General features: G+C 48.0%; 1 protein-coding gene across 2 annotated transcripts in view; it reads right to left on the bottom strand.

Annotated features, from left to right (window-relative positions):
- The window catches only part of LOC120997972 (probable cation-transporting ATPase 13A4), a 458422-nt gene extending 434544 nt beyond the window's left edge, over positions 1–23878 (bottom strand). For both annotated transcript variants that reach the window (XM_040428359.1, XM_040428360.1), the window contains exon 1: positions 23779–23878. In XM_040428359.1, coding sequence (XP_040284293.1) covers positions 23779–23826 — 48 coding nt within the window. In that variant the 5' untranslated portion in view covers positions 23827–23878. The remainder of the gene's footprint in view (positions 1–23778) is intronic.
- Between the last annotated feature and the right edge of the window lie 1320 nt (positions 23879–25198).

Below are 25198 nucleotides of genomic sequence, written 5' to 3'. Positions count from 1 at the left end.
TGGGCCCGCGTCATCAGTTTGGAGCGCCGGAATAGTATGCCCAGTATCCGCGTCTTACCCCCCATCGCATCTCCTATAGATCGGAGACGGTGGATGGGCGGGACTAGCAGATGTCAGTTCGGGCAGACATATCAGCGCTTCCAGAAGGCTTAGTGGGTGGAGCCGGTCGCGTCTGTTGCGATCGGCATCAACATACCACTCGCATATAATTAATAGTCGGGGGTCATTGTCACAGACCCTCCACTATGGACAACAAAATGGATATTTATCGGCAGGAGGCACCACCATAGCTAAGAGTAGAGACTTGTTAAGTAAACAGTATAAAGATAGGCTGGTATACGAAACTGCCTAATGCGGTCAGCTGCATACTGGGTCACACATAATAGAGGAGGGGTGAGGAGGTAACCAATGAACTTATCAAAGAAAACACCCAAACTGCAGTTGTTCATTAAGACCTGAGGGGTTGGTGGTTTTTAATTAAAAAATCCACCAACATTCACGTTGAAGTATGCGTTTGTCCCAATCACCTCCACGCTGAGTTTTATGGACCAGTTCAATGCCCATGAAAGTCACTGCTGAGGTGCGTCCCCCATGATCAGTCTGGACGTGCCTTGCTACCGCGGTGTCTCTCTCATTCCGTAAATCACCAAGGTGCTCCCCCATCCTCTTGCGCAATTCCCTACGGGTCTTACCCACATACCTCTTGCCGCACTCACAGGTGATAAGGTAGATAACACCTGCGGTGCGGCAGTTGATGAAGTCACGTATGTGGTAAGGGTGATTGGCAGGGTCCAGTGCAAAGGATTTACCCTGGGTAAGCTGGTTGCAAAAGCTGCAATGTCCACACCTATAGCAGCCCTTTACCGGATTGTCGAGCCATGTGCGTGGTTTCTCGGGTGGACTATAGTGGCTATTGACCAGCTTATCCCTTAGATTTGTGCCTCGCCTAAAGGTCACCGAAGGTTGGGGACTTTGAACAGCAGTAAGGTCAGGGTCCATGAGTAGGGTTCCCCAGTTCCGGCTTATGATTTCTCTTACACTGGTAGATGCTGAGTCAAAAGTCCCTATGACACGTATCAATCTCTGGGGGTCGCTGACTGGGTTCTTAGTGGGATGTAAAAGGGAAGTGCGTGTTTCGGCGCACGCCCTTTGGTAGGCCTCCTTGAGTGACCTCTCCGGATAACCACATTCACGGAAACGCCTCCTCAGGTCGTCGGCCTGCCGCTTAAACTCCCCAATATCGGAGCAATTGCGTCTAAGCCTAAGGTATTGTCCGACCGGTATGCCCCGTTTTAATGGGGTCGGGTGGCAGCTCTCCCACCTTAGGAGAGAGTTCGTGGACGTAGATTTGCGGTAGATGGTAGTCTGTAATCCACCGCAGGCGCCCCTAGATATGGAAATATCCAGGAACGGGAGATGGTCCTTCACTATAACAGAAGTGAACCTAAGGTTCAGGTTGTTATCGTTGAGATCCTCAACGAACCCCGTAAATGCGTCCTCTGGTCCGCTCCACAGAACGAAAATATCGTCTATGTAGCGGGACCAGAGGACAACATGTTCCAAATGCCTTCTAGGTATGTCACCGAAGACCGTTGTCTCCTCCCACCAGCCCAGGAGCAAATTTGCATAGGACGGCGCACACGAACTGCCCATAGCAGTGCCCCTGAGCTGGTGGAAGATGCGACCATCAAAGAGGAAGAAGTTACTGTGGAGAACATAATGCAAAAGATGTAAGACCAAATGATTATGTGCAGTAAATTGTTGACCCCTGGCTCTTAAGAAATGTGCGGCTGCATCTATCCCGCTGTCGTGCGGTATTGATGAGTATAGAGCCTCGACATCGATGGAAGCTAGAAGCCAGTGTGACTCGATCTCTATATTCTCAAGTTTAGTGAGGAGGTCTCTAGTGTCTTTCACATACGAGGGCAGTGATTGCACGAACGGGCAAAGGATCCGGTCTATGTAAATGCCTAAATTTTGGGAGAGATTCCCCACCCCTGAAACGATAGGACGCCCCTTAATAGGCGTGGTCTCTTTATGAACCTTTGGCAAGCAATAGAATGTTGCCATAACTGGGTGGGTGGGGTAGAGGAACTCAAATTCGTCGGCACTGATTAATTTGTCCGATTTGGCTACTGTTAAGATGTCTAACAGTTCCTTTTGAAATCTACACGTAGGGTTAGCAGACAGGATTTCGTATCCCAAGGGATCCTGGAGAATTGCTAGACACATATTCCTATAGTCTGAGGTGTTCATGACGACTACGTTACCCCCTTTGTCTGAGGGTTTGATCACTATTCGTCTGTCTTTTTCCAGGACCTGTAATGCACCCCTCTCTGCCTTACTACAGTTGGACCTCAGGGGAGTAGAGTCCATGGCAGATAGTTCAGACAGGGTGTGTTTTAGGAAAACATCAATACACGATGTGACGAGTCTTTGGTCATCAGACTGCGCCTAGCATCAAGTGAGGAGCGCACGCATGCACAGCCTGACTCCGCTCCCTTACCCTTTAAAAACAGAAGCGGCGCATACCATAGCGCTGCCAGACGCCATACACCCGGCCTCATACAAACAAAGTGATGCCGGTCCGGCCAGACGGATGCCACACGCACCTAGGCCTACTGTAAGTAGTTATCAGCTGATTTTCGTGTCCCCACCTATAAGCCTGGATAGTGTTTAATCACACATCGGCACTAGGTGGTCATCGTGCTTGCTTGTATATGTTTTTTTATCAGATATACACATTACTTTACAGCAGTTTATAGGGCTTCTTGTATTCCCTTTTCTTTGTGTGTTTCAGAAGTACCTGGACTCTGCCATACGCACTCTAGCTACAGTTACCACGCTACTTATCCATTAGTGGTTAGAGGTAGCCAGCACCTCACTCACATCTGCCTAGCATAAAGCATAGCTTCTTATGTGACTATGAGGTCATTCTTAGTGTTAATAGACTAAGCTTTTTCAGTCTGCCCCGGCCCACCTAGGTTCAGCAGTACATCACTGGGTAAATCCTTTTCACTGGACCCTGCGAGTCACCCTTACCACATACGTGACTTCATCAACTGCCGCACCGCAGGTGTTATCTACCTTATCACCTGTGAGTGCGGCAAGAGGTATGTGGGTAAGACCCGTAGGGAATTGCGCAAGAGGATGGGGGAGCACCTTGGTGATATACGGAATGAGAGAGACACCGCGGTAGCAAGGCACGTCCAGACTGATCATGGGGGACACACCTCAGCAGTGACTTTCATGGGCATTGAACTGGTCCATAAACCTCAGCGTGGAGGTGATTGGGACAAACGCATACTCCAACGTGAATGTTGGTGGATTTTTAAATTAAAAACCACCAACCCCTCAGGTCTTAATGAACAACTGCAGTTTGGGTGTTTTCTTTGATAAGTTCATTGGTTACCTCCTCACCCCTCCTCTATTATGTGTGACCCAGTATGCAGCTGACCGCATTAGGCAGTTTCGCATACCAGCCTATCTTTATACTGTTTACTTAACAAGTCTCTACTCTTAGCTATGGTGGTGCCTCCTGCCGATAAATATCCATTTTGTTGTCCATAGTGGAGGGTCTGTGACAATGACCCCCGACTATTAATTATATGCGAGTGGTATGTTGATGCCGATCGCAACAGACGCGACCGGCTCCACCCACTAAGCCTTCTGGAAGCGCTGATATGTCTGCCCGAACTGACATCTGCTAGTCCCGCCCATCCACCGTCTCCGATCTATAGGAGATGCGATGGGGGGTAAGACGCGGATACTGGGCATACTATTCCAGCGCTCCAAACTGATGACGCGGGCCCATGTGACGCACGCTACGGGCCGCGTCGTCAGTCTGTGCTCATGCGACCATGTGACTGTGACGAGTCTTTGGTCATCAGACTGCGCCTAGCATCAAGTGAGGAGCGCACGCATGCACAGCCTGACTCCGCCCCCTTACCCTTTAAAAACAGAAGCGGCGCATACCATAGCACTGCCAGACGTCATACACCCGGCCTCATACAAACAAAGTGATGCCGGTCCGGCCAGACGGATGCCACACGCACCTAGGCCTACTGTAAGTAGTTATCAGCTGATTTTCGTGTCCCCACCTATAAGCCTGGATAGTGTTTAATCACACATCGGCACTAGGTGGTCATCGTGCTTGCTTGTATATGTTTTTTTATCAGATATACACATTACTTTACAGCAGTTTATAGGGCTTCTTGTATTCCCTTTTCTTTGTGTGTTTCAGATGTACCTGGACTCTGCCATACGCACTCTAGCTACAGTTACCACGCTACTTATCCATTAGTGGTTAGAGGTAGCCAGCACCTCACTCACATCTGCCTAGCATAAAGCATAGCTTCTTATGTGACTATGAGGTCATTCTTAGTGTTAATAGACTAAGCTTTTTCAGTCTGCCCCGGCCCACCTAGGTTCAGCAGTACATCACTGACACTGAGTGGCCTAGGAGGCAACTATTAGTACTCACCCCCGTCCCCTGATGATTCTAGGGGTTGATTGGAGTGCTATATACTTTCCGTGTATGTTCTATTTGAAGAAACGCGTAGGGACATAGGAACATACCCCTATCCGTTTACGGTTTCACCATTTACTCTAGTCTCACTAGTTCAGGTGTTCCACATACCACCCTGGCAGGGTCTCATAGGGACCTTATACCAGGGTCAGGTTCCGGACGGGACCACCCCTTGCGGGGCACGGATCCCGTGTTAGGGAATTAGGGTCATAGTAGGCCAAGCAGGGTACAACAGGGACAGTTCACTCTCCCTGCGGACCCTGACCAGGATTGACCTAATCTATGAAGTACCCCTCCCTTGCTTTTTTGAACACCTTACCTACGTGCTGAGAACAGATCTCTTGTCCGGGCGTCCCCTGATTGGTCCGACCTCACACCGGTAAGATCCACCCTTATCTACCCTGACTGGGCATTACCCTTCCCATTTGGGATTCGGGACGCCCACGCTGGGGTGTTTCTCAGCACCTCCTGTGGCTCCTCTTGACCCCTGGGGTCCACACAGCTCTGTTAAGGGCCTGCCCTAGGGACTCCGTGTACCGCGACCCGCAATCCTGCGGCTCTCTGGTACCCAGGTCCCGACTGTGTTTGTTTGTCTTTATATGTTTGTAAGGGGATCATTTATATACGTTTTAGTTATATTAATAAATACCTTGTTTTAATTGTTACTGCCCCTTTGATTTTCCTATTACGCTTGGGGAGAGGTGCGGCCTGCACCGTCTCACCTACATAGGACAACCTCATTCCCTTCTTTGTAATTTAGTCTTGTGGATATGGCAGGATTCCTCACCACAGGCCTAGATAGGGACTCCTGGCTTAACGAGGCCAAAACAGTCTTTTCTGAACAGGCTTTCACGCAGAAAAAGTATACCCCCACCCTAAACGGCGCATTCGCTGAACTCACACGTATATATACAAGGAACATATTAGTTCCTGGTGGGAAGTACAGGGTTTGGACCAGTACATTAAACAAGGCATTGTGCCACGTGGCCTTCGTATAACCCTGACACCAGCCAACCGCATTAGAAACCCTGATTTGTTGAGAAAGTGGGAAAAGGAGGCGACAAACAGCTCCCTTAGGTTGATGCAGATACTCCTGGATGAAGAAAGGAGTGTTCTTGAACGGGTCGAAAAAAACTTGGGGGATCAGATTGATATCACAAAAAGGTTCCATCAAGACCCTGAGTTTAATACTAAGGAAACACAACTGCAAAACTCCATTGAGCGTTATCAGTATCACCTGAAAGAACGCAAACACAGGCAGTTCACGCGAGACTCACAGGACTTTAAGGAAAATAAAGCGTACCTCTTTCTGACAAACCCCGACAACCCCCAAAGAACAGACCAATCCTCTACCGAGACTGATATTTTGGATAGTGAGAGAGAAAGACACCCTAAGTCCAGGGGTCGGGGCCGTGGTGGGTATAAAGGAAGACGTCGGGGAGGTCGCTATAACGGAAATCAATATAGCAACCAACCACAATGTACTCCCCCCGCCCCACAACCATCCTCTTCCTCATCCACGTCCTCTTTTTTAGATCAGGGGATGCATTATCAACTGCGGAATCGCAGCAACCAACCGCCGGCAACACAACAGTGTTAACCGATGATAGGTTGGTTATCAACCTATCGTCTCGTTCCCTGACCCCAACAGAGGTCAGGGTTTTGAGACGTGGCCTATCTTTTGTGCCCACCACTAGATTCGACCTGTTTCGTTGGACCAAGGATCTCCACCTGTTTGCCCGTAAGCTCAAGTGACATAAGCATTTCCAGCTAAAGGACAAAAAAGAAAGTCGCGAGCTGGGGATACCGGTGGAGATCCTTGGTGACGTCCGTTTTTTATACAACTTGGACAGTATGCCTAACAATCCTGAGGGGCGAGGTCCCTTCACAGCCCTCAAAAACAAAAGTACCAAAATGCCGCCTACTGGGGAAATTTCGTGTATTGATGTTTTCCTAAAACACACCCTGTCTGAACTATCTGCCATGGACTCTACTCCCCTGAGGTCCAACTGTAGTAAGGCAGAGAGGGGTGCATTACAGGTCCTGGAAAAAGACAGACGAATAGTGATCAAACCCTCAGACAAAGGGGGTAACGTAGTCGTCATGAACACCTCAGACTATAGGAATATGTGTCTAGCAATTCTCCAGGATCCCTTGGGATACGAAATCCTGTCTGCTAACCCTACGTGTAGATTTCAAAAGGAACTGTTAGACATCTTAACAGTAGCCAAATCGGACAAATTAATCAGTGCCGACGAATTTGAGTTCCTCTACCCCACCCACCCAGTTATGGCAACATTCTATTGCTTGCCAAAGGTTCATAAAGAGACCACGCCTATTAAGGGGCGTCCTATCATTTCAGGGGTGGGGAATCTCTCCCAAAATTTAGGCATTTACATAGACCGTATCCTTTGCCCGTTCGTGCAATCACTGCCCTTGTATGTGAAAGACACTAGAGACCTCCTCACTAAACTTGAGAATATAGAGATCGAGTCACACTGGCTTCTAGCTTCCATAGATGTCGAGGCTCTATACTCATCAATACCGCACGACAGGGGGATAGATGCAGCCGCACATTTCTTAAGAGCCAGGGGTCAACAATTTACTGCACATAATCATTTGGTCTTACATCTTTTGCATTATGTTCTCCACAGTAACTTCTTCCTCTTTGATGGTCGCATCTTCCACCAGCTCAGGGGCACTGCTATGGGCAGTTCGTGTGCGCCGTCCTATGCAAATTTGCTCCTGGGCTGGTGGGAGGAGACAACGGTCTTCGGTGACATACCTAGAAGGCATTTGGAACATGTTGTCCTCTGGTCCCGCTACATAGACGATATTTTCGTTCTGTGGAGCGGACCAGAGGACGCATTTACGGGGTTCGTTGAGGATCTCAACGATAACAACCTGAACCTTAGGTTCACTTCTGTTATAGTGAAGGACCATCTCCCATTCCTGGATATTTCCATATCTAGGGGCGCCTGCGGTGGATTACAGACTACCATCTACCGCAAATCTACGTCCACGAACTCTCTCCTAAGGTGGGAGAGCTGCCACCCGACCCCATTAAAACGGGGCATACCGGTCGGACAATACCTTAGGCTTAGACGCAATTGCTCCGATATTGGGGAGTTTAAACGGCAGGCCGACGACCTGAGGAGGCGTTTCCGTGAACGTGGTTATCCGGAGAGGTCACTCAAGGAGGCCTACCAAAGGGCGTGCGCCGAAACACGCACTTCCCTTTTACATCCCACTAAGAACCCAGTCAGCGACCCCCAGAGATTGATACGTGTCATAGGGACTTTTGACTCAGCATCTACCAGTGTAAGAGAAATCATAAGCCGGAACTGGGGAACCCTACTCATGGACCCTGACCTTACTGCTGTTCTAAGTCCCCAACCTTCGGTGACCTTTAGGCGAGGCACAAATCTAAGGGATAAGCTGGTCAATAGCCACTATAGTCCACCCGAGAAACCACGCACATGGCTCGACAATCCGGTAAAGGGCTGCTATAGGTGTGGACATTGCAGCTTTTGCGACCAGCTTACCCAGGGTAAATCCTTTTCACTGGACCCTGCGAGTCACCCTTACCACATACGTGACTTCATCAACTGCCGCACCGCAGGTGTTATCTACCTTATCACCTGTGAGTGCGGCAAGAGGTATGTGGGTAAGACCCGTAGGGAATTGCGCAAGAGGATGGGGGAGCACCTTGGTGATATACGGAATGAGAGAGACACCGCGGTAGCAAGGCACGTCCAGACTGATCATGGGGGACGCACCTCAGCAGTGACTTTCATGGGCATTGAACTGGTCCATAAACCTCAGCGTGGAGGTGATTGGGACAAACGCATACTCCAACGTGAATGTTGGTGGATTTTTAAATTAAAAACCACCAACCCCTCAGGTCTTAATGAACAACTGCAGTTTGGGTGTTTTCTTTGATAAGTTCATTGGTTACCTCCTCACCCCTCCTCTATTATGTGTGACCCAGTATGCAGCTGACCGCATTAGGCAGTTTCGCATACCAGCCTATCTTTATACTGTTTACTTAACAAGTCTCTACTCTTAGCTATGGTGGTGCCTCCTGCCGATAAATATCCATTTTGTTGTCCATAGTGGAGGGTCTGTGACAATGACCCCCGACTATTAATTATATGCGAGTGGTATGTTGATGCCGATCGCAACAGACGCGACCGGCTCCACCCACTAAGCCTTCTGGAAGCGCTGATATGTCTGCCCGAACTGACATCTGCTAGTCCCGCCCATCCACCGTCTCCGATCTATAGGAGATGCGATGGGGGGTAAGACGCGGATACTGGGCATACTATTCCGGCGCTCCAAACTGATGACGCGGGCCCATGTGACGCACGCTACGGGCCGCGTCGTCAGTCTGTGCTCATGCGACCATGTGACTGTGACGAGTCTTTGGTCATCAGACTGCGCCTAGCATCAAGTGAGGAGCGCACGCATGCACAGCCTGACTCCGCCCCCTTACCCTTTAAAAACAGAAGCGGCGCATACCATAGCGCTGCCAGACGCCATACACCCGGCCTCATACAAACAAAGTGATGCCGGTCCGGCCAGACGGATGCCACACGCACCTAGGCCTACTGTAAGTAGTTATCAGCTGATTTTCGTGTCCCCACCTATAAGCCTGGATAGTGTTTAATCACACATCGGCACTAGGTGGTCATTGTGCTTGCTTGTATATGTTTTTTTATCAGATATACACATTACTTTACAGCAGTTTATAGGGCTTCTTGTATTCCCTTTTCTTTGTGTGTTTCAGATGTATCTGGACTCTGCCATACGCACTCTAGCTACAGTTACCACGCTACTTATCCATTAGTGGTTAGAGGTAGCCAGCACCTCACTCACATCTGCCTAGCATAAAGCATAGCTTCTTATGTGACTATGAGGTCATTCTTAGTGTTAATAGACTAAGCTTTTTCAGTCTGCCCCGGCCCACCTAGGTTCAGCAGTACATCACTGACACTGAGTGGCCTAGGAGGCAACTATTAGTACTCACCCCCGTCCCCTGATGATTCTAGGGGTTGATTGGAGTGCTATATACTTTCCGTGTATGTTCTATTTGAAGAAACGCGTAGGGACATAGGAACATACCCCTATCCGTTTACGGTTTCACCATTTACTCTAGTCTCACTAGTTCAGGTGTTCCACATACCACCCTGGCAGGGTCTCATAGGGACCTTATACCAGGGTCAGGTTCCGGACGGGACCACCCCTTGCGGGGCACGGATCCCGTGTTAGGGAATTAGGGTCATAGTAGGCCAAGCAGGGTACAACAGGGACAGTTCACTCTCCCTGCGGACCCTGACCAGGATTGACCTAATCTATGAAGTACCCCTCCCTCGCTTTTTTGAACACCTTACCTACGTGCTGAGAATAGATCTCTTGTCCGGGCATCCCCTGATTGGTCCGACCTCACACCGGTAAGATCCACCCTTATCTACCCTGACTGGGCATTACCCTTCCCATTTGGGATTCGGGACGCCCACGCTGGGGTGTTTCTCAGCACCTCCTGTGGCTCCTCTTGACCCCTGGGGTCCACACAGCTCTATTAAGGGCCCGCCCTAGGGACTCCGAGTACCGCGACCCGCAATCCTGCGGCTCTCTGGTACCCAGGTCCCGACTGTGTTTGTTTGTCTTTATATGTTTGTAAGGGGATCATTTATATACGTTTTAGTTATATTAATAAATACCTTGTTTTAATTGTTACTGCCCCTTTGATTTTCCTATTACGCTCTCTAGCAGTAGCTTGGGGAGAGGTGCGGCCTGCACCGTCTCACCTACATAGGACAACCTTATTCCCTTCTTTGTAATTTAGTCTTGTGGATATGGCAGGATTCCTCACCACAGGCCTAGATAGGGACTCCTGGCTTAACGAGGCCAAAACAGTCTTTTCTGAACAGGCTTTCACGCAGAAAAAGTATACCCCCACCCTAAACAGCGCATTCGCTGAACTCACACGTATATACAAGGAACATATTAGTTCCTGGTGGGAAGTACAGGGTTTGGACCAGTACATTAAACAAGGCATTGTGCCACGTGGCCTTCGTATAACCCTGACACCAGCCAACCGCATTAGAAACCCTGATTTGTTGAGAAAGTGGGAAAAGGAGGCGACAAACAGCTCCCTTAGGTTGATGCAGATACTCCTGGATGAAGAAAGGAGTGTTCTTGAACGGGTCGAAAAAAACTTGGGGGATCAGATTGATATCACAAAAAGGTTCCATCAAGACCCTGAGTTTAATACTAAGGAAACACAACTGCAAAACACCATTGAGCGTTATCAGTATCACCTGAAAGAACGCAAACACAGGCAGTTCACGCGAGACTCACAGGACTTTAAGGAAAATAAAGCGTACCTCTTTCTGACAAACCCCGACAACCCCCAAAGAACAGACCAATCCTCTACCGAGACTGATATTTCGGATAGTGAGAGAGAAAGACACCCTAAGTCCAGGGGTCGGGGCCGTGGTGGGTATAAAGGAAGACGTCGGGGAGGTCGCTATAACGCAAATCAATATAGCAACCAACCACAATGTACTCCCCCCGCCCCACAACCATCCTCTTCCTCATCCACGTCCTCTTTTTTAGATCAGGGGATGCATTATCAACTGCGGAATCGCAGCAACCAACCGCCGGCAACACAACAGTGTTAACCGATGATAGGTTGGTTATCAACCTATCGTCTCGTTCCCTGACCCCAACAGAGGTCAGGGTTTTGAGACGTGGCCTATCTTTTGTGCCCACCACTAGATTCGACCTGTTTCGTTGGACCAAGGATCTCCACCTGTTTGCCCGTAAGCTCAAGTAGCATAAGCATTTCCAGCTAAAGGACAAAAAAGAAAGTCGCGAGCTGGGGATACCGGTGGAGATCCTTGGTGACGTCCGTTTTTTATACAACTTGGACAGTATGCCTAACAATCCTGAGGGGCGAGGTCCCTTCACAGCCCTCAAAAACAAAAGTACCAAAATGCCGCCTACTGGGGAAATTTCGTGTATTGATGTTTTCCTAAAACACACCCTGTCTGAACTATCTTTCAGGTCCTGGAAAAAGACAGACGAATAGTGATCAAACCCTCAGACAAAGGGGGTAACGTAGTCGTCATGAACACCTCAGACTATAGGAATATGTGTCTAGCAATTCTCCAGGATCCCTTGGGATACGAAATCCTGTCTGCTAACCCTACGTGTAGATTTCAAAAGGAACTGTTAGACATCTTAACAGTAGCCAAATCGGACAAATTAATCAGTGCCGACGAATTCGAGTTCCTCTACCCCACCCACCCAGTTATGGCAACATTTTATTGCTTGCCAAAGGATCATAAAGAGACCACGCCTATTAAGGGGCGTCCTATCGTTTCAGGGGTGGGGAATCTCTCCCAAAATTTAGGCATTTACATAGACCGTATCCTTTGCCCGTTCGTGCAATCACTGCCCTCGTATGTGAAAGACACTAGAGACCTCCTTACTAAACTTGAGAATATAGAGATCGAGTCACACTGGCTTCTAGCTTCCATCGATGTCGAGGCTCTATACTCATCAATACCGCACGACAGGGGGATAGATGCAGCCGCACATTTCTTAAGAGCCAGGGGTCAACAATTTACTGCACATAATCATTTGGTCTTACATCTTTTGCATTATGTTCTCCACAGTAACTTCTTCCTCTTTGATGGTCGCATCTTCCACCAGCTCAGGGGCACTGCTATGGGCAGTTCGTGTGCGCCGTCCTATGCGAATTTGCTCCTGGGCTGGTGGGAGGAGACAACGGTCTTCGGTGACATACCTAGAAGGCATTTGGAACATGTTGTCCTCTGGTCCCGCTACATAGACGATATTTTCGTTCTGTGGAGCGGACCAGAGGACGCATTTACGGGGTTCGTTGAGGATCTCAACGATAACAACCTGAACCTTAGGTTCACTTCTGTTATAGTGAAGGACCATCTCCCGTTCCTGGATATTTCCATATCTAGGGGCGCCTGCGGTGGATTACAGACTACCATCTACCGCAAATCTACGTCCACGAACTCTCTCCTAAGGTGGGAGAGCTGCCACCCGACCCCATTAAAACGGGGCATACCGGTCGGACAATACCTTAGGCTTAGACGCAATTGCTCCGATATTGGGGAGTTTAAGCGGCAGGCGGACGACCTGAGGAGGCGTTTCCGTGAACGTGGTTATCCGGAGAGGTCACTCAAGGAGGCCTACCAAAGGGCGTGCGCCGAAACACGCACTTCCCTTTTACATCCCACTAAGAACCCAGTCAGCGACCCCCAGAGATTGATACGTGTCATAGGGACTTTTGACTCAGCATCTACCAGTGTAAGAGAAATCATAAGCGGGAACTGGGGAACCCTACTCATGGACCCAGACCTTACTGCTGTTCTAAGTCCCCAACCTTCGGTGACCTTTAGGCGAGGCACAAATCTAAGGGATAAGCTGGTCAATAGCCACTATAGTCCACCCGAGAAACCACGCACATGGCTCGACAATCCGGTAAAGGGCTGCTATAGGTGTGGACATTGCAGCTTTTGAGACCAGCTTACCCAGGGTAAATCCTTTGCACTGGACCCTGCGAGTCACCCTTACCACATACGTGACTTCATCAACTGCCGCACCGCAGGTGTTATCTACCTTATCACCTGTGAGTGCGGCAAGAGGTATGTGGGTAAGACCCGTAGGGAATTGCGCAAGAGGATGGGGGAGCACCTTGGTGATATACGGAATGAGAGAGACACCGCGGTAGCAAGGCACGTCCAGACTGATCATGGGGGACGCACCTCAGCAGTGAATTTCATGGGCATTGAACTGGTCCTTAAACCTCAGCGTGGAGGTGATTGGGACAAACGCATACTCCAACGTGAATGTTGGTGGATTTTTAAATTAAAAACCACCAACCCCTCAGGTCTTAATGAACAACTGCAGTTTGGGTGTTTTCTTTGATAAGTTCATTGGTTACCTCCTCACCCCTCCTCTATTATGTGTGACCCAGTATGCAGCTGACCGCATTAGGCAGTTTCGCATACCAGCCTATCTTTATACTGTTTACTTAACAAGTCTCTACTCTTAGCTATGGTGGTGCCTCCTGCCGATAAATATCCATTTTGTTGTCCATAGTGGAGGGTCTGTGACAATGACCCCCGACTATTAATTATATGCGAGTGGTATGTTGATGCCGATCGCAACAGACGCGACCGGCTCCACCCACTAAGCCTTCTGGAAGCGCTGATATGTCTGCCCGAACTGACATCTGCTAGTCCCGCCCATCCACCGTCTCCGATCTATAGGAGATGCGATGGGGGGTAAGACGCGGATACTGGGCATACTATTCCGGCGCTCCAAACTGATGACGCGGGCCCATGTGACGCACGCTACGGGCAGCGTCTTCAGTCTGTGCTCATACGACCATGTGACTGTGACGAGTCTTTGGTCATCAGACTGCGCCTAGCATCAAGTGAGGAGCGCACGCATGCACAGCCTGACTCCGCCCCCTTACCCTTTAAAAACAGAAGCGGCGCATACCATAGCGCTGCCAGACGCCATACACCCGGCCTCATACAAACAAAGTGATGCCGGTCCGGCCAGACGGATGCCACACGCACCTAGGCCTACTGTGAGTAGTTATCAGCTGATTTTCGTGTCCCCACCTATAAGCCTGGATAGTGTTTAATCACACATCGGCACTAGGTGGTCATCGTGCTTGCTTGTATATGTTTTTTTATCAGATATACACATTACTTTACAGCAGTTTATAGGGCTTCTTGTATTCCCTTTTCTTTGTGTGTTTCAGATGTACCTGGACTCTGCCATACGCACTCTAGCTACAGTTACCACGCTACTTATCCATTAGTGGTTAGAGGTAGCCAGCACCTCACTCACATCTGCCTAGCATAAAGCATAGCTTCTTATGTGACTATGAGGTCATTCTTAGTGTTAATAGACTAAGCTTTTTCAGTCTGCCCCGGCCCACCTAGGTTCAGCAGTACATCACTGACACTGAGTGGCCTAGGAGGCAACTATTAGTACTCACCCCCGTCCCCTGATGATTCTAGGGGTTGATTGGAGTGCTATATACTTTCCGTGTATGTTCTATTTGAAGAAACGCGTAGGGACATAGGAACATACCCCTATCCGTTTACGGTTTCACCATTTACTCTAGTCTCACTAGTTCAGGTGTTCCACATACCACCCTGGCAGGGTCTCATAGGGACCTTATACCAGGGTCAGGTTCCGGACGGGACCACCCCTTGCGGGGCACGGATCCCGTGTTAGGGAATTAGGGTCATAGTAGGCCAAGCAGGGTACAACAGGGACAGTTCACTCTCCCTGCGGACCCTGACCAGGATTGACCTAATCTATGAAGTACCCCTCCCTCGCTTTTTTGAACACCTTACCTACGTGCTGAGAACAGATCTCTTGTCCAGGCGTCCCGATTGGTCCGACCTCACACCGGTAAGATCCACCCTTATCTACCCTGACTGGGCATTACCCTTCCCATTTGGGATTCGGGACGCCCACGCTGGGGTGTTTCTCAGCACCTCCTGTGGCTCCTCTTGACCCCTGGGGTCCACACAGCTCTATTAAGGGCCCGCCCTAGGGACTCCGAGTACCGCGACCCGCAATCCTGCGGCTCTCTGGTACCCAGGTCCCGACTGTGTTTGTTTGTCTTTATATGTTTGTAAGGGAATCATTTATATACGTTTTAGTTATATTAATAAATTCCTTGTTTTAATTGTTACTGCCCCTTTGATTTTCCAATGTGAACAAAGCCAGACTGTAAGCCACACCCATATCAGACCGTGTTATGGAGGTTACCAGGTACAAAGGAATGTTCAATTGCCAGATGAAGGCACATTCAATACATATAAAACAAAATCACAGAATTGCAGTGGCCAATATGGGGGAACTGCTCAAACCCCAAACACTGTAGCGTGTTTCTCATTGGGCGAGCAGTCCCACCGCATGTGAACCATGTGGTGGGACTGCTCCCCCAATGAGAAACACGCTACAGTGTTTGGGGTTTGAGCAGCTCCCCCATATCTGCCACGATATTTCTGTGGTTCACATGCGGTGGGACTGCTCGCCCAATGAGAAACACGCTACAGTGTTTGGGGTTTGAGCAGTTCCCCCATATTGGCCACTGCAATTCTGTGATTTTGTTTTAGATGCATGGAATAGCCTTCCTGCAGAAGTGGTAGCTGCAAATACAGTGAAGGAGTTTAAGCATGCATGGGATAGGCATAAGGCCATCCTTCATATAAGATAGGGCCAGGGGCTATTCATAGTACTCAGTATATTGGGCAGACTAGATGGGCCAAATGGTTCTTATCTGCCGACACATTCTATGTGTCTATGTTTCTATCCCTCTTAGCTGGTCAAATTGTGCTTTTTGTAATTTCTGTGCCCCCCTGAAGAAACACTCTTTTGAATGACAATTGGAAGGATATTATTTTATGGTCACTGTTTCCCAGGAGTCCCCCAACCTGCAGGTCTATTGGTTAGTACTAAGTCCAGTATATTCATCCCTCTAGTTGATCCTGAAGTTTGGAAAGGTAATTCTTTGTTTATTCCCAAGAACCTGTTTTCTTTATGAGATCCTCAGGTTTCAGTTTCCCAGTTTATATCTGGGTATTTGAAGTCCCCCATAATAACAACCTCATTTTGATTTGCAGCTGTATCAGATTGTCTGTGGACTCTGGTATATTAGGTGGCTTATAACAAATCCCTGTCAGTATTTATTATTGTTTTTGCCTCCATGTATTTCTACCCACATTGACTCCACATGTCCATTTCCCTCACTTATATCTTCCTGGAGTGTGGGCTTTAGACAGGACTTTACATAACGGCAAACCTCTTCCCTTCTCTGTTTTTTCCATTCCTTTCTAAACAGACTTTAACTCTGTACATTAACCGCCCAGTCATAGCTATCATCCAGCCATGGGTCACTTATTACCACTATGTCATTATCCTCCTCTGCACTATCTTCCCCTCCTATAATGTAATGACACCCCAGTCTCTAGTTTAAGCACTCCTTCAACCTTCTAGTCATCTTCTCCCCCAACACAGCTGCACCTTCTCTATTGAGGTGCAGCCCATCCCTACGATAGAGCCTGTAGCCGACAGAGAAGTTGGCCCAGTTCTCCATGAACCCAAGATCCTCATTCCTACGCCAGTTCTTGTGCTGCTTTTTTATCTCTTGCTGCCTTTCTGGTGTCAGAAAATACTACCTTTGAGATCCTTGCCCTAAGCTTGTGACCTAAGTTTCTGAAATAATTTTAAAGGACACTCCGCCAACCTCTAACCTTTTCATTAGTTCTAATGTAGACCATGACCGCTGGGTCTTCACTAGGCCGTCTCAGTAATCTATCAACCCGATCCGCGATATGTCGAACTTGAGCACCAGGAAGACAACACACTGTTCAACAATCCCAGTCTTTGTGACAGATTGCCCTATTTGTATCCCTAATACAGGGCTCCAGACAAAAAAAATATATCAAGGAGCTATTGGCTCCTAACCTGAAAAATTTAGGAGCCAAATGAAATTTTTAGTCGCCAAATTTAAAATACATATAATATAGTTGGGATGCTTAGGAGCATGCGGTTTTCTAAGCTATAGCCCCCACAGTTAAAGGGGTTGTGCACTCATTTCCATGACCTGTCAGACTAGCCAGATTCGCGTTGGTAATCCCTAGGTGCTGGGTCCTGGCTCATTCGCTTCCCGGCCTCCGCTGCTTATCTTGAGTTTCTCTATGAAAACGTTTGACTGCAGTGCCATCAAGACAATCACTCGCCATAGTGGAGAACTGCTCCCCTTGCATCACATGAACATTTAACATAATGCAAGGGAAGTAGACAGGAGTCCATGGGTGCAGCCACTGGCATCTAATGTGTATGAGGACCTTAGTCCTGAAGAGGGGCGTCACCCGATATGGCGACTGTGACCGGACTATCAGACAGGGCAGAGGGCAGCTATGGCAGTAACCAGACTATCAGACAGGGCAGAGTGCGGCTATGGCTGTGACTGGACAATCAGACAGGGCAGAGGGCGGCTATGGCTGTGACCAGACTATAAGATACGGCAGAGGGTGGCTATGGCTGTGACCGGACTATCAGTTACGGCAGAGGGTGGCTATGGCTGTGACCGGACTATCAGATACAGCAGAGGGTGGCTATGGCTGTGACCAGACTATCAGACAGGGCAGAGGGCAGATATGGCTGTGACCGGACTATCAGATAGGGCAGAGGGCAGCTATGCTAGTAACCGGACTATCAGACAGGGCAGAGGGCGGCTATGGCTGTGACCGGACAATCAGACAGGGCAGAGGGCAGCTATGGCTGTGACCGGACTATCAGTTACGGCAGAGGATGGCTATCGCTGTGACCGGACTATCAGATACGGCAGAGGGTGGCTATGGCTGTGACCGGACTATCAGACAGGACAGAGGGCGGCTATGGCTGTGACCGGACTATTAGATATGGCAAAGGGCGGCTATGGCTGTGACCGGACTATCAGATACGGCAGAGGGCGGCTATGGCTGTGACCGGACTATAGGGGGGCTGACTGTAGGGACTGTCACGAGGTCCCCAAACACAGCGAACACTCCTGACGGAACGTCACCTCTGCCCCACTGTCCGTATCCAGCACAGTAGGGGTTGTCAGAGGCACCTTTCAGAGAAAACTCCAGTGGGACACTTTACCTAGCACTGTGGCACCTTGGGTCTATGGACTGGTGGGGGCCCCAGTGTGAGAAAACCCCTTCTTTGCTGTAACACATGGCAGTTCTGATGCACCCAGGATTGTAAAGGTGTACTATAAAAAAAAAATACACTTTATAAGATATAGTAAAATACAAATAATAATAAAAAAAAAAAGTTAAATCTCCAGGAGAGCAGAATTACATACATAAAAAAGTGTGGTTATAATTAACCACTCAAAAACAAGCAGCCTCTGAAGTACATGATCTAAACCTGGATATCACACCGCTGTCATGTGGGAGGTTTCACGGGATCCATTAATCTTCGGCTACAAGGCAGACTTGTTATGTAACATCAGCACTGAAGGTGTTAAATTCTATTTTAAAACCCCCGTGTCATGGGAATTCAGAGCCAGCATGAAATCTGAGCCAGCGGCTTCATGACTTATTTCAGGGCAGAGGAGACAGAGATTCCATTAAAAAGAGCCCAGCCTCTGCTCATCAGTCTAGTTATCTGGTATGTGGAGGCTGCATCGTGCTCGGCAGAGGCACAGTCGTAAGTCAATGTGTCAGGGGGAGCATTACACTATACATGAATTATAATATACGGCGCAGAGTGAACCCGGAGCTCCCCGACATACCTGCAGTGCACGGGTGGCTCTGCCGAACTATTGGCTCTCCTCACCTACCAGACCAGCAGATTGAAGTTCGCGGGTTAGACCTGGCAGCCAATGGCGAAATGTGTAGGCGGGGCTTTCTCCTGACACCAGAGCGCATCGGCTAAGTGTAAGGGTCCATTCACACGTCCGCAAAAGGGTCCGCACCCGTCCCGCAATTTTGCGGAACGGGTGCGGACCCATTCATTCTCTATGGGCCCGGACGTGAAGCGGAGAGCACACTATGTGCTCTCCGCTTCCGCATTTGCGGAGCGCGGCACCGAACTTCCGGGTTTTGGCCCCGAACTTCCGGTCCGCAGCTCCGCAAAATCTAGAACATGTCCTATTCTTGTCCGCAGCTGCGGACAAGAATAGGCATTTCTATAGGGGGTGCCGGCCGCAATTTGCGGGTCCGCAACACACCACGGACGTGTGAATGGACCCTTAAAGGAACCACAGAAGAAAAAGCCGGCGCGCAGCAGACGCCTTGAAAGCTTTTTTTTCTTAAAGAGACAGAGCAGCAGAGAGTCTAGGCACAATCTTGTAATTCTAAGTCGCATTGGCAACTATTTTGGTCGCCATCTGAAACCCTGTAATAATCAGATCTCCCACTACTAGCACCTGTCTGGCCTGCCCTACTCTCCTGGTCTCCTGTTTACTAGAGCTGACATTCCCCTGACTGGCAGAGGAAGTATCTTACTGCAACATTGTTCTCCTTGAACGGACATTCCCCTCATCTGCCAACCTTGAAAACTTCTTGGGGTGTGTCAGATCAGGCCTAGCCTCCATGGCATTCTTCCCTTTACCCTGCTTTCTGTTATCCAGCTAGCTACCGTATTTTTCGCTTTATAAGATGCACTTTTTTTCCCCCAACAGTGGGGGAAAAATGGACAAGCATCTTATAAAGCAAATTATAGTGAGCGCTTACATTATAGAAGCGCTTACTAGTATGCATTAGGTGCCGGGAGTTGGGAATGAAATGCCGCAAGCGATTGTAGTACTCACCCTCCCTGGTCTTCCTTGCTGGGGCAGGCGCTTCACTGTCCTGACCGCGTACAGCGCCAGGACCTGGTGTGCGCACTATGACCTGATGCTGCACGCAGTCAGGTGACAGAGCAGCGCAGGCTGGGAAGACAGGGGAGTGCAACTTCTGCCGGAGGTGAAGAGGAGCTGTGGGGCATGATAGGTAAGAGGAGGTTTTTATTTTAATCTGATCTGAGTTTTGATGGGGTCTAACATTGAGGGCTGATGGGGGTCTGACAATGTGGGCTGATCTGAGGTCTGATGGGGGTCTAACATTGAAGGCTGATCTGAGGTCTGATGGGGGTCTAACATTGAAGGCTGATCTGAGGTCTGGTGGGGGTCTGACAATGTGGGCTGATATAAGGTCTGATGGGGGTCTGACAATGTGGTCTGATCTGAGGTATGATGGGGGTCTGACATTGTGGGCTGATCTGAGGTCTGATGGGGTTCTGGCATGGAGAGCTGATGTGATATCCTGATAAGGGAGTCAGATGTGATGTTCTGATATGGGGGCCTGATCTTATGTCCTGGTATTTATGCGGGCCTGATGTGATGTTCTGATATTTATGGGGGTCTGATCTGAGGATCTGATATGATGTCTGATGAAAAATATTTTTTTCTTATTTTCCTCCTCTTAAACCTGGTGTGCGTCTTATCATCGGGTGCATCTTATAAAGTGAGAAATACGGTAACTCACTTTCCTGATCCTCCATGCTACCAACCTCCCCAGCATCTACTGGCATGTGAATGAGGAATGTCAGAGATGTGCCTGCATAGTCTAACCTTAAGGCCATTAGTGGTGCAACCAATGTACTGGAGGGAACAGAGAGTACATGATATACAATACACCACATGAGTGGTATTACAGTTGATGTATTGTTTGATGGGAAAACTTTGATTTATGGCATAGGAAAAAACTTTTTTGCCAGGTCGCATATAAGAGCAACACGGCTACGTGTGCGATGTTTTTTTTTTTTTTTTTTCTATTAAAACACAATTTTTTTATGTTCAATGACAGGTTTTTCCTGCAATTATCGGGAGTTTCTATGGGAGCTAAATTCTCCCCTTTCCTGGCCAATGTGTATATGGCCTGGTGGGAACAGGATTTTTTATTCTCTCCGACTAATCCTTGGGCATCCTCTCTGGAGTGGTATGGCCGTTACATCGACGACCTGCTGTTCATATGGTCGGGCGATGTGGCGGCCATACCACTCTTTGAGAATTTCTTGAATTGCAATATTTGCAATTTGAGATTCACCTTGCATTTCCATGCTACTTGTATTTCCTTTCTGGATTTGTCTCTTGAGGGCGACACGCGCACCAATTCAATTAATACCCGCACCAAAGAAACTGCGGGCAATACAATTCTCCATGCGGCGTCTTGCCATCCTCCTCATGTTGCTAAAAATATTCTGAAGGGTGAGTTTATTCGCATTAGACGAAACTGCACTCAGGATGCAACATGCCACATGGAGATGCGCTCTGCGGCCTTCCGCCTTTCTATGAGACAATATTCCCAGCACGGTTTAGCATGCGCCCTGAAGGAGGCCCTGTCTAGACCCAGACAATCATTATTATTTACCCACCACAAGCGCACACGTCGCTCTGAGAACTCAGATCAGTCACGGCATTCCCGCCTGCCTGTTTTTGTCACTACTTATAGTGCGCAATACTCGCAGATCTGTAATATAGAACACTTACCTGTACTGTCAACAGATGACCAATGGCACAGTGTTCTTGTGCTCAGCCCGTAGAGCGCCCACACTGGGCAACAGACTCTGCCCCTCTTTGTATTCTGAGGGGGCATGAGCTTCTCCAGTGTGGTTGCGGTCTCTCGGAAGCTACAAATGTGGGCATAAAATCTGTACGTGTTGCTCTTATATGCGACCTGGCAAGGAAGTTTTTTCCTATGCGATGAATCAAAGTTTTCCATCAAACAATACATCAACTGTAATACCACTCATGTGGTGTATTGTATCTCATGCACCCTCTGTTCCCTCCAGTACATTGGTTGCACCACCAATGGCCTTAAGGTTAGACTGTGCAGGCACATCTCTGCCATCCCTCATTCACATGCCAGGAATGTGTCTGCAGTCAGCCTGCATTTTTCAGCGGTGCATGGTGGCAACACAGAGGGTTTAACAGTGCAAGGCCTGGAAAGGGTTACTCCACCACCTAGGGGTGGTAATTACAAGAACCAGCTTTTGAATCGTGAGTCCTTTTGGATCTTCAAAATGGGGTCCACTACACCAAGTGGACTCAATCGGAAACATGACTTGATGTTACATTATTGAATTTTTGATCCATGAGCTGTGTGTGTTCTCTTGTTTTAATTCATCATGCCTTTCAACATGTGTTGTTAATTTCATTTGAGGAGAAGCTTGTAGTTAGTGCGTCCACCTGTTTTTTAGGTGGAGGCGCTATATATCCAACCTCCTCCTCAGTATGTGTATGTCATGAGCTAGGATCGCTATTGTTCCTGATCCAAAACATGTAGACTTGAGTGTAACTGGCTTTTAATCTGCACTGAAAAATAAAGGTAAGGCTACTTTCACACTAGCGTTCGGGTGTCCGCTTGTGAGCTCCGTTTGAAGGGTCTCACAAGCGGCCCCGAACGCATCCGTACTGCCCTAATGCATTCTGAGTGGACGCGGATCCGCTCAGAATGCATCAGTCTGCCAGCGTTCAGCCTCCGCTCCGCTCAGCAGGCGGACAACTGAACGCTGCTTGCAGCAGTCGGGTGTCCGCCTGGCCGTGCGGAGGCAAACGGATCCGTCCACACTTACAATGTAAGTCAATGGGGACAGATCCGTTTGAAGATGACACAATATGGCTCAATCTTCAAACGGATCCGTCCCCCATTGACTTTCAATGTAAAGTCTGAACGGATCCGCTCAGGCTACTTTCAGACTTAGATTTTTTTTAAACTATAATGCAGACGGATCCGTTCTGAACGGATCCAAACGTCTGCATTATAGGAGCGGATCCGTCTGTGCAGACACCAGACGGATCCTCTCTGAACGCTAGTGTGAAAGTAGCCTAACATTTTAATCGAGCTGGACCCCTTCTTTCTTTTTTGCTTTGCTAATGCCATGGTTCCTGGCTTGGTCCGTGCTCGGTGTGGCGGGGTTTGAGCACACCTATATTTTTTCTTTCTGCCTCCCCAGCATCTACGCCATAGATTTTCTACTCAGTGAGCAGCAACGTCTTTTCCATATTGCCATGGTATCTCAAATGTTGAAATGTACTTGTTTGGATACAGGATGTGTGATTTTAACGGACAATTTTCTCACATTTTAAACTAAGATATGTACTGAATGGCTGTTCCAGGGCTGCACATATTTGACAAGATGTGCACTGGACTGGCTTGTCAGTGATGGACCACATACTTGCTAATGGGGATTACTCAAGAGAGAAAGACAAAATACAGTAATACAAGGCAATGAAAAACAACTGACTTACTGTAGTCAACTTCTAAAGTCCCTGAATCTAAAGTCACACAATCTTAAGTCACACATTTAATACAAACACACACTTGAAATAAAACATGCAAACACAAACTTGTGATATCTGCTACTCTCAGACAACTTCACACCAGACTGCTGTGTTTTTCCCTCTGGATTCAAAGGATTTGTGGGATTGGTGATTATTGTTTTTTTTTTTTATCTCTTTAGCACATGCTGAGCCTTATTATTATTATTTTTTTATGCTTTCGCCAAGCTCTTTAAGTGCTTGCATCAGAATTGTATTATCAATACCCATTTAACACAACAAATACTGCAAATTGTCTCAATGTAATATTGTGATTCCTTCATGTTATGCATGCATTAGTCCCATCAGTACTCACCATTTCATTCTCTTCTCCTTCATTATGCACAGCATGATTTCCTGCCATTCCTTCACGTACTAGTGACACAGTACAAAGCTCAGCATTGGAATTGAACTGAAAAATTTTCATTGACATACTTTCATATTTTGGAAGTGCAGCCTCCTAATTTGTCTAAGGACTCTTATTGGATCTTGGTCTACAAAGGAGATTTTAAGCTGTGTCTAAAACTATATTGAAATTCTGTGGTTTCTCCTTCGATGCTGTAAAACTACTTAAGGAGTTTAGAATGCTAGTTCACCGATGATAAGGAACAATGTGATGCATTGAAATCTGTGTACAGAACTAGAGATGAGCGAATTTATGAAAAGTTTGATTCAGTTGATTTGCCGAATAAAAAATAATAATTTGCTTTGTGACTAATTACTTCGTCACGAAGCGCATTTTTTGTAAGTAACGGGTGCAATGACAGGGAGCTGTGATAGCACCTCCCCTCGTCATTGTACCCCTTAGATGCCGAGTTCATACATGATTGTGGCATCTAAGTGTAAAAACTGTGTGAAATTAACATAATTTTTTTTTTAAAATCAAACTTACTGCCTCCATTTGCTCGCAGCGGGCCGGTCGCCGCCATGTTGCTTAAAGATGTGGAGCGAAATTTTGTGCGGCACGAGATTACGCCATCATGCCGGCCGGCATGGTGACGTCATACGTCACCACACACGGGATTTCGGCCAAGATCTTCATTCAAGATGGTGGCTGGTGGCCCATCGCGAGCAAATGGAGGAGGTAAGTATGATTTTTTTTACACTATTTCAGGTTAAATCGATTCGTTAACATGAAACACAAGGAAATTCGGCTTTGAGGCAAATCGAATTTATCCTGAAATTCGGTTCGAATTCCACTTCATGGGATTCGATTCTCTCATCTCTATACAGAACTATGGAATAGTAGCTCTGTATAAGCATTATACAGTTGCAACCAAACGTTTCCTGTAGTTGCAGATCAGACGTGCACAACGGTCAGGAGTAATTCTTGACCATTCCTCTTTACAGAACTGTTTCAGTTCAGCAACATTCTTGGGATGTCTGGTGTGAATCGCTTTCTTGAGGTCATGCCACAGCATCTCAATCGGGTCGAGGTCAGGACTCTGACTGGGCCACTCCAGAAGGCGTATTTTCTTCTGTTTAAGCCATTCTGTAATGTTGATTTACTTCTATGCTTTGGGTCGTTGTCCTGCTGCAACACCCATCTTCTGTTGAGCTTCAGCTGGTGGACAGATGGCCTTAAGTTCTCCTGCAAAATGTCTTGATAAACTTGGGAATTCTATTTTACTTTGATGATAGCAATCCGTCCAGGCAAGCAAATCAACCCCAAACCATGATGCCCCCACCACCATACTTCACAGTTGGGATGAGGTTTTGATGTTGGTGTGCTGTGC

This window comes from Bufo bufo, chromosome 4 (assembly GCF_905171765.1).
Source record: "Bufo bufo chromosome 4, aBufBuf1.1, whole genome shotgun sequence".
NCBI classification, from domain to species: Eukaryota; Metazoa; Chordata; class Amphibia; order Anura; family Bufonidae; genus Bufo; species Bufo bufo.
The sequence above is the reverse complement of the archived record's forward strand: the minus strand, read 5'-3'. Positions and strand labels throughout refer to the sequence as shown.